The sequence below is a fragment of the Diabrotica undecimpunctata genome, chromosome 10, assembly GCF_040954645.1.
Source record: "Diabrotica undecimpunctata isolate CICGRU chromosome 10, icDiaUnde3, whole genome shotgun sequence".
Lineage (NCBI taxonomy): Eukaryota > Metazoa > Arthropoda > Insecta > Coleoptera > Chrysomelidae > Diabrotica > Diabrotica undecimpunctata.
The window spans coordinates 14,584,474-14,601,998 of NC_092812.1; the positions used below are offsets into that span (position 1 = coordinate 14,584,474).

General features: G+C 36.0%; 1 protein-coding gene across 8 annotated transcripts in view; it reads left to right on the forward strand.

Annotated features, from left to right (window-relative positions):
- LOC140452382 (trithorax group protein osa-like) overlaps window positions 1-17,525 on the forward strand; it is a 283,394-nt gene that overhangs the window by 18,918 nt on the left and 246,951 nt on the right. For all 8 annotated transcript variants that reach the window (XM_072546590.1, XM_072546591.1, XM_072546596.1 and 5 more), the window contains exon 2: window positions 4,340-4,645. In XM_072546590.1, the coding sequence (XP_072402691.1) occupies window positions 4,340-4,645 (306 nt within the window). The remainder of the gene's footprint in view (window positions 1-4,339; window positions 4,646-17,525) is intronic.

Here is a 17,525-nt window from a genome sequence, read left to right on the forward strand (position 1 = left end):
TTAAATGCAGTATTAATCCACAAATTAGTTTTTGTTACTAACCATTAGTACATCATATAACTTATTTTAAAATTCAACAAAAGTTTTTTTTGTTAATTCAATTACAATAAAAATAATTGTGTTTTAGAATAGCTGACTTCATAAAAAAAAGTAAAGGTGAAAAATTTTTCTAAATACACACCATTGTATTGTACCATGGACAATTTTTTCTCACTAAAGGAAGCTATTTTTCATTTAAAAACAACCTACGAGTACTAAATTTCAAGTAAATACGTTTATTGGTTTTAAAGTTATTGTTGTTATTAACTAAAAGAATTTAATTTTTTTTAATTTTAACACCCTGTATCTCGAAAAGTAAATAAGTTTGACCCCTCATTAACTATATCGTTTTGTTCAATTTTTTGAGAAGTATCTACAGTCAAACATTGTAAGTGTCATTTGGAAACACCCTGTATGTATGAAATATTAGATATTTAATAGAAAATATTAGATACTTACAATTTTGCCACAGACTGAACAGTAGATTTTTCCCATATCCATAGACAGCTCTTTATAAGGTTTAATCCAAGTTGAAGCACTGGTTGTTTTAGGCATTATAAAATCACAATCTTCCTTTTTGTTACGCACAACGAGTGTTTACGCTTTGAATATCAAAACAAAAATGATTTACAAATCTGAGCATCAAATTAGAAATGTTTAGGTACCTAATTCAATAAACTGGGAGATTTTGGAAAATCCCTAAATTAGGAACAAAACTATTAGCCGTTTACCTGCTGTTAAGATACAATAAATTGTAGATAGATTTGGGGATTAGATCATAAAATGCAAATGAGCGAACCCTTAGCGATTATCCAATAACTGAATGCCTCAGTGACCGAGACTTTCTAAGAATATTGAGGGCTACTTAAATTGATCTTCTTTGAAATTGTAAATGTTTTGTACCTGTAGAGATTACGTACTTAGATCATTTCTTGATTAAAATGACTACAAAATTTTATACAAGAATTGAAATAAATTGGTATGTTTAAAAATTTTCAACTACAGTATAAAAATCTGAACTTTTATGCACTTTATGCAAACTTTTATACAAATATGCCAAAATATGAAATAATTGCATAAAATATGCACAATATGCAAAATATGCAATATGCATATTTGCCGAAGTCTAGTTATAACTTTGTTTAAGCTTGCGCTTCTTCAAGGAGGGGCTGCTACCTTTTTTGCGGGAGCTTTTGAGGGGGGCGAGCGTTAGTTGCGATTCCATTATTTTGGAGTGGTATGCAGCTATAGAGCGGGGGATTAGATCGTGGTGATGCTTATAGAAAAGAGAGAATTTAAATTAACCAACCAAGCTATGAGCAGAAGGTATCTTTTGCTGAGAGATCGGACTCTGTCCTTTATTGATGTTACGTTCGCAATTTGGTGAATTAGTGCTGACAGATAATCTGCACGTTTCTTCATGCATTTTCTGAGAATTTTCCTCTCAGTTGCCATAATGGCGTTTGTTTGACGAGGATTTAGTGACGCGTAGACACACGCCTTGTATTCGATTATAGGCCTGATGAAAGTCTTGTAGGTGTGCAACATAGTGTTATTGGAGGCATTTCCGAGTTTTCCAGACAGCGCTCCCAGGAGTCTAGTTCTTTTTCTTACCCTGTCTAGGGTATCTTTGATGTCAATGTCCCAGTTGAGAGTCCTAAAATGAACTCTAGGGTGTCTTTGATGTCAATGTCCCAGTTGAGAGTCTCAAAATTAACTCCCAAGTAGTACACCAAGTTTCTGTAAACAAGAACTTCTCCTTGGAGTACTATCTGGTTCCTCCCAGCATCATGGCTGTGAGAGTATTTGAATAAGATTAATTGCGTTTTCGTGGGATTGAGTGTAACTCACCATTTGTTGCACCACCTGACAATTCTGTTCAACTGGTCCTGTGCTCTATCCAACACAGACGGTTGCCTCAGCGTCCCTCTATGCGTTTCTGCTGTGAGGAATGCAGTATCGTCAGCAAAAACAATAATATTGACTCTAATCTAGTCAACGTTGGGAATGTCACTGTTGTAGACTGTGTATAATATTGGTGCTAGAATTGAAACCCGAGGGACTCCAGCATGTGGAGTGAATGGTGTTGATAACGTGTTAGCGAGTTTGATAGGATTGTCCGATTGGAGAGATAGGAGTGGATTATTTTTACGAATGGGGTAAGCAGTCCAGGACGGCGGAGTTTTTAGATCAGGCCTATGTGCCAAACCTGATCGAAGGCCTTCTGGACATCAATGAAGATGCCTATGGCGTACCTATTTGTTTCATTGAGGGCTTGTGATATGAAGGTTGCATCTTCAATCAATGCATTTTGTGCGGAGTGTTCAGCTCTGAATCCAAATTGGAAGTTAAGGATGAGAAGATGTGCGTCTAGAAATTCTACGAGTTTCTGCTTTAGGATCCTCTCGTAGAATTTCGTGTTGGCTACTTTCAAAGATGTAGCACTCTAGCACAGGTGTCACCAGCGGAAAAGGATGGGGCTCCATGTGCACTGGAGGGTAGTAGAGTAGATTTTCCACTCCCTTTTTGGTATCCATTTTAAATCGCTCCCTAAAATTGGAGTTATTAGGGGAGACGAATGCGGCCTGAAGTGAGTTTTTGAAGAGCTCTGCCTTACGGATTATTGCTGATGGTATTATTAACTTTGAGTAAGATCGGGGCTGATTTTTTTACTTGGTTAGGATTTTGAACCGGCTCGGTAGTCAAGGCTGGCTGCAGCTTTATTAACGCCGAGATACTGTTGTATTCTGTTTTGATGAAGGGATCTCAGGATCTTTTATACTCTCTGATTAATCTGTGTTTTAGTTTGATTTTTGGTATGATTCTTTGTGGAAGCATTGGAGTATATGGATTATATCGAGTTGTTGGAATCGAGAGGTATGAAGCTTCTTGAAGAAGAATTTAAATTTTTTAAATCCCTGTGTCAACTTGGTTGATTGTTGACAGGTTACCTAAATCTGGGAGGTTATGGTTGATATGTTCTTAGCTTTACGATAATCTTGCCTATAGGTAGCAGTAGTGGTTTGTGGAGGTGAGTTTAAGTCAGTTTTGACTAGCAGTGACAAATGGCCAGAGGTTATTGAATCGTCAATGAAACATTTATCGCCGAACCTGTCAATTCTGTGTATTCTGTCAATACAGAGGATATGATCGATAATGCACATTCCACTGTGATTGAAGAACCTGGCTTCATTGATGGTGATTCTGAATTGAGTGTTTCTGCTGTTGAGGTCACCCATTAAAACCGCCTTATCGAGTAGGAGAAGTACTTGATAAATGGTACAGAAAAGGGTTTGTTTAGACTTTAGAGGTTTGTAATAGGAGATTATCGTAATGTTGTTATTATTTAGGTAAATATCAACTGCCAGAGAATCGATGTCATGGAGATTAATGTGTGGAGGTAGGATATGAGGGAAGGTGGGAGGTGAACAAATTTTCAACTGAAAAACAATAATTAAAATGAGAGCATTAAGATGAAAACCTATAATTCGTACATTCGCCGATTTTAAAAGGGCTTACAATTTGATAGACTGACAATCGCTCCTGTGTATACTAGGATAAAAAGCACTGGATTACAAAATAAGAAGACTCGTAGAGCAAACACTAACAAACACAAAATCTAAGGTGAAATTCATGGGAGAACTCTTAGAAACGTTCGACATAAATACGGGAGTTCGACAAGGAGATGGACTGTCACCATTGCTATTCAATATTGTGTTGAATCAAGTTATGAAAGAATGGGAAAATAAACTACGTGAAGAAAACCACTGGAAATCAATTACACTTGGAACCACTAAATATAATCTTAACATCTTCGCGTTTGTAGATGATTTAGCAATAGTAACGAAGACAAACACACAGGTCCCTTATTAGGTTTATTAATTTATGCATTTATATATATTATAATTACAACTACATGTAACCAATTAAAGTCTTGCTTTTTCTCCGTTGAAATACTTTCCTTCCCGTATAGCCTCTATGGCTCGTGCCAAATTTTCCTGTCCACCTCCACTGGTCCGGTCACGAAAAGTCTTCGTGTTAGGTCTTGTTCCACAATATCCATATCGTTCTGTGACCTTCCGCCGCCAAAGATCCTGTCTTTGGCGATGCATTTCACATAACCCAGCCATCTCAGTTCATTATGTTTGATGAATCTCAGTATAGGTTCTTTCAGAGTGCCTCTCTTTGCCATATATTCATCAGATTTTCGTACTTCTCATGTAGCGTAGAACTAAAGCTTTAGTGCTCCTAATAAAAATGTTAATAACGAATTTTGCTAAGAGACACTACTTTGTTACAGTTATCTCCGGCGTACGGAGGCGGTTCAGCAAGTCCGGGTTATAGTGAAGGCCGCTCCAATTGGTCGAGTGGGCCACAGGGTCCGGGTGGACACGGTCCGGGCCCTGGTCCAGGACCCGGAAGTCCTGGACAGGCGAATTCCTCAGCGCCGGTCAGTCAACCATCTCCGCAGCCGTCGCAACCACCCAGCCATTCACCCGGACCCGGCCCTGGGATGCCGCCTAGTCCACAGCACCAGTCTCACCAGGGCTTTCCCTCGAGACCGGCACCACCAACCACTCCGAATGCACACGGTCCAGATGCTGCGGTAAGTATTTTTATATAATTTAAAACCCAATCTACATTTTGAAACCTATAAAAATTAATCAAACAATACCTTAATCTCTTCAATGCCCTTAACGTGCGAGATGCCCATGAAGAACCGGTGAGTCATAGGTTCTGATACACGAGTGCGTCACCTGGCGTTAGAAGTGCACGGGTCATTTTTTACAGCTAGTTTATCAAAAACAAAGTTTGTCGTTCGAAGTTGGTATTGACACTGTTCAAGAATTTAATTGTTTGTAGTTAGTTCAGTATCGTATTTATTATGAGTTATAAAAAATCCATGAAGGATGAAATAGGCTTTATTATATTAAAAATGCATCGTCTGTAGAGTTAAAGAGTTATGTTTTTTATGATTATGATTCGTGATTGTGTTTTCATAATTAATTTCTTCTTAACGATAACATAACGTATTCGCAGTCTTATGTTAAAATGATTTTTATTATTCGATGTGTTTTACAGATTCTAAAAATGTGCCAATTGAGACGTTTATATCACAAATAAGTTATTTTACACATTCTGTTCCATAGAGCGGCGACTGGCACCATCCGTATAACGAGAAAAAATTTCTATTCTTTACAACTTTAATGTATTGTTCGTTGTTGTAAGTACATACATACTTACCTCTTTCGTAACAAATTAACGCTTGGAAAACAAACAAATATTTAATTACATCTGAAAGTGATAATTCTTCAGGTAAAGCAAATCAAAACAGTTTTTCTCTATGAATAATGAAGCACCACTCCTTAATAATTTCGGAATATTAACATGAGAACAGCCTGAATTTTATATTTTCATTTAAAAAAGCTCACGACTATTTATGACCCTAGCCGCGTCTGACGTAAGAGCTGCGAGACTCTTCCTTCGAGTCTTCCTTCATTTGCATTTTAGGCCAGTTGTTCGGGTGCCTTTTTATCCGTGATCAGCGACAATTTTAGCAAATTATTTTTAGCTTTGGGTCTTTCTCTGTCGAGTGTTTCGAATATAAATAATCATTTCCAATAGCAGATTTTTTCGTCCGAGAGTACCGTCTTCAAGGCCCTCATCTATGCTTAACTTCACCTTTTATAATTAGCTATATGTAGTATTTCTTGAGATTTGTTGTTTTCCGTTTTTTTATGGTTCCAATGAGCTTGCGTTCTCTTTTCATTTGGCGAGTGACTTATGTAATGTGCAAGGTGTCAGCACTCCAATCCTATTCGTACTGTTAATTTTTCAGAAGTATATTAATTAACAGAAATACTCAGATGCTCCGATTTCTACGTCGGGATTCAGATTCAGTTATCTAGATATTTGAATTTAGAAAATTTAATAAATTACGGTGTTCTAAACATCCATTATGAGCATATTGTTTCTCTTAAATATTTGATTTTTTTCTCAATATTCATATCAAACTTCTTTCTATCGTACACCGTATAGTAGAAGGAATATTATTCATTCATTTGTTAGTGATCAGTTTAATTCCACAAAAGCAGCGTCTCAAACTGGCCTATAAGCACTACGAGATTCCGTTCATTTCTTCCTGCATTTGCATTTACAAACACACGGCTCCTTTGTGGATAAATCTTACCGTTATGTCTAATGCATTGTTGCATCAGAAACACTTTTCCTTGTATTGCGTTTCCATTCCGCAAAACATCCGTTCATCATCCATTCTCGATTTAACATTACAAGACCAGTTACATAATATAAGGGGTCATTCTCGTTCAAACTCGATGCTGAATCGGTAATTTAATTCTTTGTTTTGTGCATTATTCAATAATAAAAACTACGGTAACAGCAAATACTAATTAAAATTAAAGAATTATTCATTTTTCCTTCATATATATAAACATGGATTATAGTATATTTCACGCTTTTTTAAAAGCCTGTAACCTTGCCGAGATATAGCTATGGCTATGCTAGCTTTAAAGTAAAGTCAGTATAACCATTTTTTCTCGGAAACGGTTGCAGCAATAAACTGTTTCTTGACATAAAACTTTAGCAATAAATTAGCAGTTAATTCCTAGCGGATCACTTGTTGGTTTCAACCTTTTTGATCGATATCTCGATTTTTTCGGGGATGAGTTTTGTGCTAGGGAATGATGGGGTAGTTTTTGGGGATTGGGAGATATAGCTATGGCTATTCTAGCTTTACCATAAAGTTAGCCTAATCATTGTTTCTCGGAAACGGCTGCAACAATAAATTGTTTCTTTGCTTAAAACTTCGACAATCACGTATCAATCAATTCCTTGCTGTTGGCCTTTTGGCCGATATCTCGGTTTTCCGGGGGTGTGTTTTGAATTAGGGGATGATAAGGTAGTTTTTGGGGATTGGTTAATATACCAATCAACATCAATTAATTAGCAATAAAATATGCCGCCAAGATGAGCCCTGTAACCCTTTTCCTTGCCATGATATAGCTATCGCTATGCTAGCTTTACTGTAAAGTTAGCATACCCACTGTTCGACTAAAGCAATAAATTTTTTCTTTCCATAATAAATTTGCAATAATTTATAGTGTTGGTCTGAACTCGGTCTTATGAAATGGATATGCTAACTTTACAGACATGCTACTGTTAGTGTGAGTTGACATCATCAATGAAGTATGCAAGACTTCATTCATCATTAATATTAATCTCAACATAACAATATCCAATGAGGACACAATTTGTGCTGACATGAAGCACGAACGATAGTTATTTGAAACTAATAGGGCCGTTCCAGACAAATAAGGCGAAACATGTCGCCTTATGTGTAAAAGAAAATAGACTTTTAGACACAAGACAATCATTCGGCGTATAATACGCCGCCATCTATAAAATGAATTAGAGAAATTAGTTTTTGAAATATAGATATATTCTGTCTCCCCCCTCCGAGTTTGTCAAAGGTCAATCACTGTCCGATGAGTCTCAATAAAGACAAAACAGGTCGTAGTCTGAATTAAAACTTACATTTAGAGAGAAAAGACATGCATCCATGCCTTCTGTTTGTATAATTTCTTTGTTTATGGAAGATAGAAAATAAATGTAGATTTGAGGTAATCATCATAAAGTATGAATTCTGAATGATCGCAGCTGTGTGTAAAATTAATATTGCAAGGTTGACATGTGACTTACCGTGAGCTTGTGGCATGGTGGAGGATTAGTTACACTCACGTGCATTTAATATTTCACGAACATTTAACCATCAAAAAGATTTGTTCTTGTTGGATACCGCAAATTTGATTTAAACCATTTAAAAACTGCGCTTGACGATGGGTGTAGTTGAAATTTGGATTTGTCTGAAATTTGTCTCTTGCATTTAGTTTGCGGTTTAGTAAACAGAAGTTTGCGAACGAAACATTTGAATCAGATGATTGTAGGCAAGTCGCTATCGTACCATTTAACCAACGTGGACTGGTCAAATCTGAAGAGACATAATTTGTGTAGTAAGTTTTCAGAAAATTGAGAACAACCTACCTCCGAAGACAGATCATTCCCAACCACAGTAACCAATGCGAGTAGTAGTTATAGATCACAAGTAAGGGCTCGCTCATAGGAGCGCTAATGTCGTCGCGTTAGCGTCGGCCCAACCAGACAATGGCACTACCATGGAGTAAATTATACAAACGGCAATGTACAAACACAGGATTGAAAATATTTAACTCGTGGTCATCCAAAAAAATAAATTGCCGGGTCAACTTTTAATGACGCTCGCAAGGTTATGTTGTATCGATTCGTAGTTGTACCCTATTATACCTCTTATACCTTCGTCATTCTACACTGCCTCTATTTTCATCTTTATGTAATTTATTATCTATAAATAGTAGAGATCATGTTGCACAACTTATTTTGTAACAAACTGTCGAAGAGACATTGTAATCGCTAATATCAAGGAAACTTCATTACTATCAAGAATGTTTTAATTAACATAAGCCAGTATACATTTCAGTTTATACTAAATAAAATGCAGTTAACTCATTATCAGCTAAAATGCATCGTTAAGCCACTTATCTAAAACAGGTACTGTTTATCAGTTTCTCGACAAAATTGAGATAAAACATTTGTCGGAAAAACATTGAAAGTTCACAATAGTTTAAACGCGACCTTGAGGCTTGAGAAGTAGATGTGCTTTCTATTTCACTTCCTATGTACAAAAGGAAATAGTATACACATTCCAGAACGTGTTTGTTATCGATTATAAAACATAAAAGATTAATTCGAAATGTTTTTAATAATCTAAAAAAATATATAATAAATTTGAGGACGATAAAATATATCTATGGCTCTACGGCAAAAGCTGATACGTCACTTTTTGCTAATGTTACAGGAGAGTTGGTTGAATAATTTCTTAATTTTGCGATAAGGCTTACATTTCAATTTTGAATAGCTCTGCCGAACAACAACAAACTTATGTTGTTTCAGTACAAACTCTTGTACATTTAAAATATTATCATTTTAAACGATTTTTCTGACAGAACAATAGCAAATTTTCTAGCAATATATACCAGGTATATCTGTCTGTATCTGTAGAGGAGGGAGGGCGAGTTAAGTTCCGCAGCACCTAGGCCACAATTGACCCATTGTGCATCCTCCCAGGGAGCTGTCGTCCTTAGCTCATTATCTTCTATCATCCTTATTCCATTCTGCCATTTCTAGGAAGGTGGACAAGTCTCCAGGTGACATCTCCCTTATGTATGCAGGTGTGGGCCAGGGCTCGCCTAATGAGTACTGTTGTATTAAAAATAATTCCGGGCATTCTAATAGTCCATGCTCTACAGTTTCGTCTTCTCGTTCACACTTTCTGCATAGAGGTGTGTCCAAGTAGTTCTTTCATGCTGACTATTCAAGATTACTTAGTATTACCCTGGCAATGCTGCTTTCATAGCCAATTCGTCAGCAGTGAGGTTGCCTTTATTCCTATTGTGTTTTTTAATCCACCTCAGGATGATGTTATTACCATGCGAAGCTTGAGTTAGTGACTCCATTTCTAACCCTGCTATCTGTGCAGATTATTATAGTTTTCCCGGCTATACCTTTTTGGGTTATCCCTTTTGTGGCTGGCTGACTATATTGGCATTTTGCCCATATCCCAATTTATTCTTAGGTTCAGTGATGTGGATATCCCGCGTCCTGAGACTACTTCCATTTTGGAGGCATCGGTGTATATGCAATACGCATTTGCCACGTTTGACTCCGTGTATTCTCTTGTTTCGATTTTGTAGGGTTTGTTAAAGACAAACTTTGGTTTAATCGAGTCGCAGACTGCCTGTAGCAGGGGTAGCGCATCCAGCTTTCTCCGCCAGAAACAAGTTCTCAATTATCCTATTTCTACAGCAAGGTTTGCACGGCACCAATGACCAACTCCATTGCAGCAGTTGGTGTTGTTTTCATGGCACCTGTTATATTTATGCAAGACATCCGCTGAATATGGTTTAGTTTGTTAATTTAGCCCTTTTAATATCCAAGCAATAGGCAATAGGGCCTGCGTAGCGCAAGCTGTAGGATGCTTGACTCGCAAGCCGGTGGTCCGGGGTTCGAATCCCACCGCCGGCAAGAACATCTAGACATTTTAAAAATGTCTATAGGCCCCAGGTCGACTCAGCCTGAATAAAAATGAGTACCTTGGGTAAAACCAGGGGTAATAATAGACGGTTGAAGCGTAGCACTGGCCATGTTACCTTCCTTGTATACCGTAGGCCCTAGATATAGCAGACTACCCTGCTATACTCCCAAAGCCGCGACAGCGGTATAAAACGGGAGACTATTATTATTATTATAATATCCAAGCAATAGCTCCGTAAGTTAGCATTGGCCTAATGACAGCAGTGTAGATCCAAGCGATCTTTCTGGGCAAAAGGCCCCACGTACATCCGACTTTTCGTCGACACTGCTCATGGGCAATACATGCTCTTTTAGCTCTACCATCTAAGTGGAAGTTCCATGTCAATTTCCTGTCAAGGGTAGTACCAAGGTTCACCTCGTCAGAAAAGTTTAGACTGTAGTTTAGAATCCTTGCGGATATTAAGCCCGTGTTTCTTCTTTTTCTGGTGAAGAGAACCATCTCTGACTTCTTAGGATTTATAGATAATGAGTCTTCCTTGCACCATGTTTCTATTGGTCGGAGAGCAACTCACATAGTGTGTTCTCAATCTTATCGCTTTGCAGGACAGCAATATCGTCTGCATATGCTATTGTGTAGAACCCGTTACTGCTGAGTTGGTCGACCAGGGCGTCTAGAACTATGTTCTAGAGGAGTAGTGGTAGCACCCCTGCCTGTGAACACCCCTCGTAACCATACCTCTAACAGAAACGTCTACATTTATGCTTATTATTAGAGAGCATGCTGAATATAAATTCGCTCACGGCCAGGGGAACATTCCTGACATCGAGCTGTTGGGTGATAATTGGGAATTTTTAATCAAACGCTCCCGCAATGTCTATGAATATGCCTAGGGTGGATTCTTTATTATCCAGCGATCTTTCAATTTTTCCCACTACTTGATGCAGTGCAGAATCGGTAGATCTTCCCGAAGATTATACATGCTGATTTGGGTGAAGTGGGTTATGAACCAGAACTTCATCCCTCTCGCATAGCCGTTCCATCGATTTCAAGAGAAACGATGTTAGGCTAAATGGTTGGAAAGCCTTCCTACCTGGTTTTGGTATGAAGACCACACGTACCTCTTTCCACTTCCTAGGAATATATCTCAGAGCCAAAGAGGCTCTAAATATTCCCACAAGATGGGCCAGAAGGATATCCAGTCCCCACCGTAGTAGGGCTGGATATATGCCGTCAGGCCCTGGTGACTTAAAAGGGATGAAGCACAATATTGCCCATCTTACCTTTTCCTCATTAATGATGGTTCTGGCGAGATGCCAGTCGTTCAGTGAGGGTATAATTGTTTCTTCCGTCCAGTTTGGTGCTGTTAAGGCGCTAGAACCGGGAAGTGTGTTTTCATCAGGATCTCAGCACTTTCGTAAAGGTTGAAAGTTTTGCTTCCATCTTCCTTCGTTAATATGCCGATGTGGGTCCTTTGAGAGCGCTTTTTGTAGCCTGCGGTAAATCTTCGATTTCTTCACAGTAGGCTCTCCAAGCAGCTATTTGTCTTTGTCTGCAGACTTTCTTAAACCTTCTGAGGTTTGATTGATAGGTGGTCACCTCACCCACTCGCCTCACCTACTCTTCTCACTCACTCAAGCTCACCCACTCTCCTCACTCACTCACCTCACTCACTCACTCACTAACCTTACTAACTCCTAAATGCCTATAAATAACTCCATTAATTTTGCTCCGATCACGCTGACAATTTAACTGGATACTTTTGAAGATTTATACTATCGAATAAAAAAATAAAAAAACGCAAAAAATACCTTTAAAGGACGTTTCCTCAAATTAAAGAAGAATTTGGTGATGAATTAGAGTCCCCATACCAGTCATGCCCAAAAAATGATATAAAAACAATATATGAAGAATCTAAATGCAAGAAATTGGAAGAAAACATAAATTTCAACCCACAATAGGTAAGCACAGTCTCCATGAACAATAAAATGCCAATGCCAATAGGTTAATAAACCTAGCAAGATTGCCAGCAGATACTTTACTCGAAAAGATATACACAAAGACACCTGGAAATCACCACCAATATAAATGTCATGTCAAACATTTTTTTAGGTTTTTTGGATCATTTTAAACAAAAAGGTCCGTTTTCATTTTTCTCTAAAGTTGATATTTTTCGAAGCTTGAAAACTCATATAATTATGTAAATTATTATTTTTGAGGTTGCCAAATGAAGTTTAAAGATTCAATTTCAAGGTTGATTATACGCGTACACTCGATTTTTAAACCGCCGCAGCGCGCCGCACTATATGATGTGTTTCTGTCACACTTGTATATATTATACGTATTTACGCGAAAAATTCTCAACGAATACTAGACATTTATTAAAATTTTGTAATTTATTATTAACATAGTTTTTTTTTAATAATTTATTTATTTATTTAATTAATTATTGCCAATGTGTTAATTAAATACGCCAATCATCACAATATAATAGCGTATTGTTATTTTATTTGTGATTTAGATTTTCGTAAAAATAAATATTCTTTTACTGAGTGATGATTAATCAATCTTCTGTACAATTACTTTATGTAATTATTATAAGACTTAAATAAAATGATACCTTTTGAAATTTATCGTGTAGTATAATTTTCACTTTTAATTTACGACAAAAATCAATTACATTAAACTATAAATAATTAATATCGTAATATTTTAGTTATTTAAAAAATGTTAGTAATAAATAACCAAATTTTAATAAACGTCAAGTATTATATAATTTTACTTTTGTTTACAATTAATGCAAATAAATATATATTCAATAGATAACTATTTTGTATCGATCACATTAAAAAAAAAAGAAAATAACAATACACTTATATTTTGGTGATTGGTTTATTTAATTAACACATTGGCGATAATTAATTTAATAAATAAATAAATTATTAAAAACTATGTTAATAATACATTACAAAATTTAAATACAACATTTCAAGTATTTGTTGGGACTTTTTTGCGTAAGTACATATATCGTCCCTACCATTTCCAACTATCGAATGTGAAAAATCGGGTTTTTCAGATTGCCCTTGTCCTTGCATTAGACGTGATACACCTTGTAGCAAAATATCGAAATTGTAGCTTGATAAGGAACGCAGGAAATATTCTGTTTAAACTATCAAATATGAACATTTTGTCATTTTGTTTTGGTCAAAATATCGAATATACTGCAAACTGACGAAAAGGGAATATTCGATACTTTTGTTTTGTATAAAATATATCTAAAGGCATGTTTGTACAACGCAAAATGACGAATGTGTCACATTCATTAGTTTCAGTGTTGTAATTGATACAGTTATTCAATTATAATCTGCAAACTATCTTCCTCTTCTTCTTCCTTCCTGTATGTAGGCTTTAAAGCCTGTTTCTTCTTCAATATTTTCCTCCTATATTGTTTAAATTATCGCCCTATCTTTTTCTTGGTCTACCAATACTTCTTCGTCCATATGGTGACCTATCTCGTGCTATTCGTACTATCCTATCCTCTACACATTCTACTAATGTGTTCATTCCACTCCTGTTTCCCATTTGTCACCCATCCATTTATGTCTTCTATATTGCATGCTCTTCTTATGTTTTCGCTTCTCTCCCTATCCAACAGACTTTTCCCTGATATTCGTCGGAGTATTTTCATCTCTGTTGTTTCTAGTAGTCGTCTTGCTTTAGTTATGCCAGGTCTTGTCTCCACCGTGTATGTTAATATAGGTCTAATTGCTGCTTTATAGATTCTTGTTTTTGTGTTTTGTCTTAGGTGTTTGTTCTTCCAGATTGTGCCATTAAGAGATCCCGCCGCTTTACTTGCTTTTAAGCTTTGTTGTCGTACTTCTTCTTTAACATCCCCGTAACTAATCTTTGGAGTTCCTCTTTTGTCACTACGATTAATGCCGCGTCGTCTGCATAACATAATATTTGAATTTCTTTGTTCTGCATTCTGTAGCCATGACCTTTACATACTGCTTGTATTATTTCGTCCATTATTATATAAAAGAGAAGTGGGCTTAACAAGTCACTCTGTCTGACTCCACGTTGTACTGGTATACACTGTGTTAGTTTTCCATTTATCTTTGCCTGTATTCGATTATGGAAGTAGATGTTTTCAATGGTTTGTATAATATTGATTGGTATGTCTTTTTATACAGTAGGTGTAAGACATCTTCGACTTGGATGCGATTGAAAGCCTTTGTCAGGTCTATAAAACATATATATGCTGGTTTATTGTACTCGATGACCTTTTCTGTGATTTGTCTTAGTACAAATACGCCGTCTATGAAGGATCTTCCGGATCTAAATCCTTGTTCATCTGATAAAGTTGTTAGTTTATTGATTTTGTTGGTTAGGACTTTTGTGGTAAGCTTAAGTGCGGTGTTCAGTGAATTTATACCTCTATAATTGTTGGGGACAATCTGCAAACTGTCGAAAATACTAAACATTTCCCAAAACCCAAAGAAAGACTTCCAATCACGGATGCGAAGAAAAAAAACCTCTTGTCACTATGTGAACAAAACTTTATACCTAGGCCATACCACCAATATTACCAATCTTGACCAACATCTAGTACTGCCAGAGATTGTCTTTCAGAACCTGACGCAACTGAAGACAATGATAACGTTTAATTCAAAATGTAAAACTTTTAATTTACCATAATTTTACAACAATTGAGGGTCATGACTGAGTACTTACTTGAGATATCTAGAGGACGTGAAGTTCCATAATTAATGTATTGTGATTATTTTTAACTTTTATGTTTTTTACGTTTCTAATTACATTAATTTTCTAGCAATACATACTTTTATAAAAATACTTTAATAATTTCTTTAAACATAATTTTGTCATTTTATCCTACAACCTCAATTTTTAAATAAAAATTTGTAATAAACTTTGTAGCATTAAAATTATTTTAATTTTCCTCATTTTCAATTAAGAATATGAATGTGTTAAAATTAGACCAATATGAACTGTCGAAAATGTCACATTCGCAATTTTGAAACATTGGACCAAAACAAATCGTTGATTAACACAAAAACCAAAGTAACGAATGTGATTTTTTGAAAAGAAAAAAACGGTGAGCAGTTTAATTTTTTTATCAATCTAACAAGGAGTAAACATTAAATATACAAAATATAAAAATTTTTCCATTCGTCACGGCGCTGATTTAGGATTCTCTAAAAAAGAGTTATCTTCGTAAAGTACCTCTTTTCACACTCGATAGTTGGAAATTGTAGGGACGATATGTTGTATAATAGCATATAGTGCGCATATGTGTAAGCATCGTATAGTGCGGCGCGCCTCGGCGGCTTAAAAATTGAGTAGGCGCGCATAATTAACAATTACAAAAAAAGGTTTAAATTAAAAAAAAGCCCCTCTTGACAACCTCAAAAATAATAATTTTCATATTAGTTGTCAAGCCTCGAAAATGCGTATTTTCACATTTTTCAGATTTTAGATCACTTATAACTCATAGGAAAACTATGCACTTTAGAGAAAAATGACAGCATACCTTTTTTGTTTAAAATGACCCAAAAAAACACAAAAAAATGTTTTCCTGGTTATTTTTGGAATTTGTGTAAAAACATTGTTTAAACAATTTCTGTCCAAAAAATTTCGCTTGGTACCCTTCAGATTTGTTCAAAGTTTTGAACAAGAATCCGCAAAGAAACCGAATCAGAAACATTTTACTAGTTTTAACGTTTTCTTGTAAAACCTTTTTAATGTTCCTACAAGACACAGAAAAACTATAAAACATATCAACTTTCCTTTAAATTTGATGGTTTTTTGATTATTACAGTTCATAAAACTATTATTGAATACGTGATTGTTTTATATAATGTCTGTTAATAAATATTATCGAACGCAAAGTTAATTTATAAATCATATTCTATGAATTAATGTTATGGATATTCGGTAGTTTCCAGTGGTTTATTCGGAAAATTATTGTTCCTCGTACAAAAAAGACAAACACGCGAAATCGTTTTATCCACTTTAGAAATTCTTTTTTTTGTCTAGATTATCTCCCGCCTCTATTCCATCTCTAAATATTTGGAAATGTCTGGACGAAAGATCAAGAGAAGCATGTTTAAATTCGCAATTTATCATCAACTGATTTTATCTCTCGATCTGAGCAGCTGAATGTTCTTGAGTTAAAAGTTTGCCGGTTTTAATGGATGTAATATCTGAGAACAAAACGAGGCCCGTGCCTCAAGGTATTATATATTTTCAAAGAATGGCAACTTTATCACAACTGCATTTAAGGCAACTTTTAAGTTATTATGAAGTTATATGAATTTCCTCACTTTTTATTAGCTATTACTACAATATCGGATTAAAACTTTTTATGAATTGCGATTCTTAGTCGCCACATATCTCTATACTTCAAGAAATTGTTTATTGGCCTCTTTCGTTAATGTGTTTATCTACACCTCTTCAGCTTATATGCTCTCCAGCTTCCTCTATTTATTTTCTTCAATTGTTTTTACTTTTTTTCTGTTGTAGACCATACTTCACAGCTACTTCGTCTTATATTCTTACCTACAATACGCATATTCTATCCTTGTGATATACAATAGGAATCATGCCCCAAGAAATGTTAAAAGCGAAATGTATGTATCCACCAGAAAAGACGAATTCAAAAGAATGCAAAGAGCAAAGAATGCTTAAAAACCCTCTTAAGAATCATAAAAACCAAAATGGTAGTCTAGTTTAATATACTTATTCGAATGTGCTTAGATATTAATCAAGACCATTACTTCATAGGCTACAACAAAGTCTTCGATAGAGTTATTTTTTTTTGGACGGAGGTGGAAATGTTCTAAATCGACTAGGGAAGGTGTCCCTAGTACTGTTGAATTCAATCCGGAGAGGAACATATGCTAGGATATAGCATCCAAAGTATGGATTATATGCGCCGCATGCACCCCTGACCAACTAAAAACCACCCCTTCTTCGAACAAGGCGCCCCCAGACGAGTTTAATCGGTGAACGAAACATTGGGATGCCTTGTGCAGTCTGGGAATTCGAGTCAAAAATTGGAAGAAGATTCGTACCTAAAAACGATAACAACCACTTAAAATAACATCTAGAGGCAGTATTGTAAAAGACAAAATATGAGATGATAAAAGTGCAGATGCATGTGGGGGATATATTATAAAAATAAAAAAGGGGGAACAGGAGATCGTAGAAACATTGTACGTGATATAATTATAAATCTGGCTGTAAAGGTGCCGTCTATTCCTTCGTGCGGCTGTAAGGGCACAATGTACTTTGTTACCTCGTCCACCCTATTCCTGTGTTG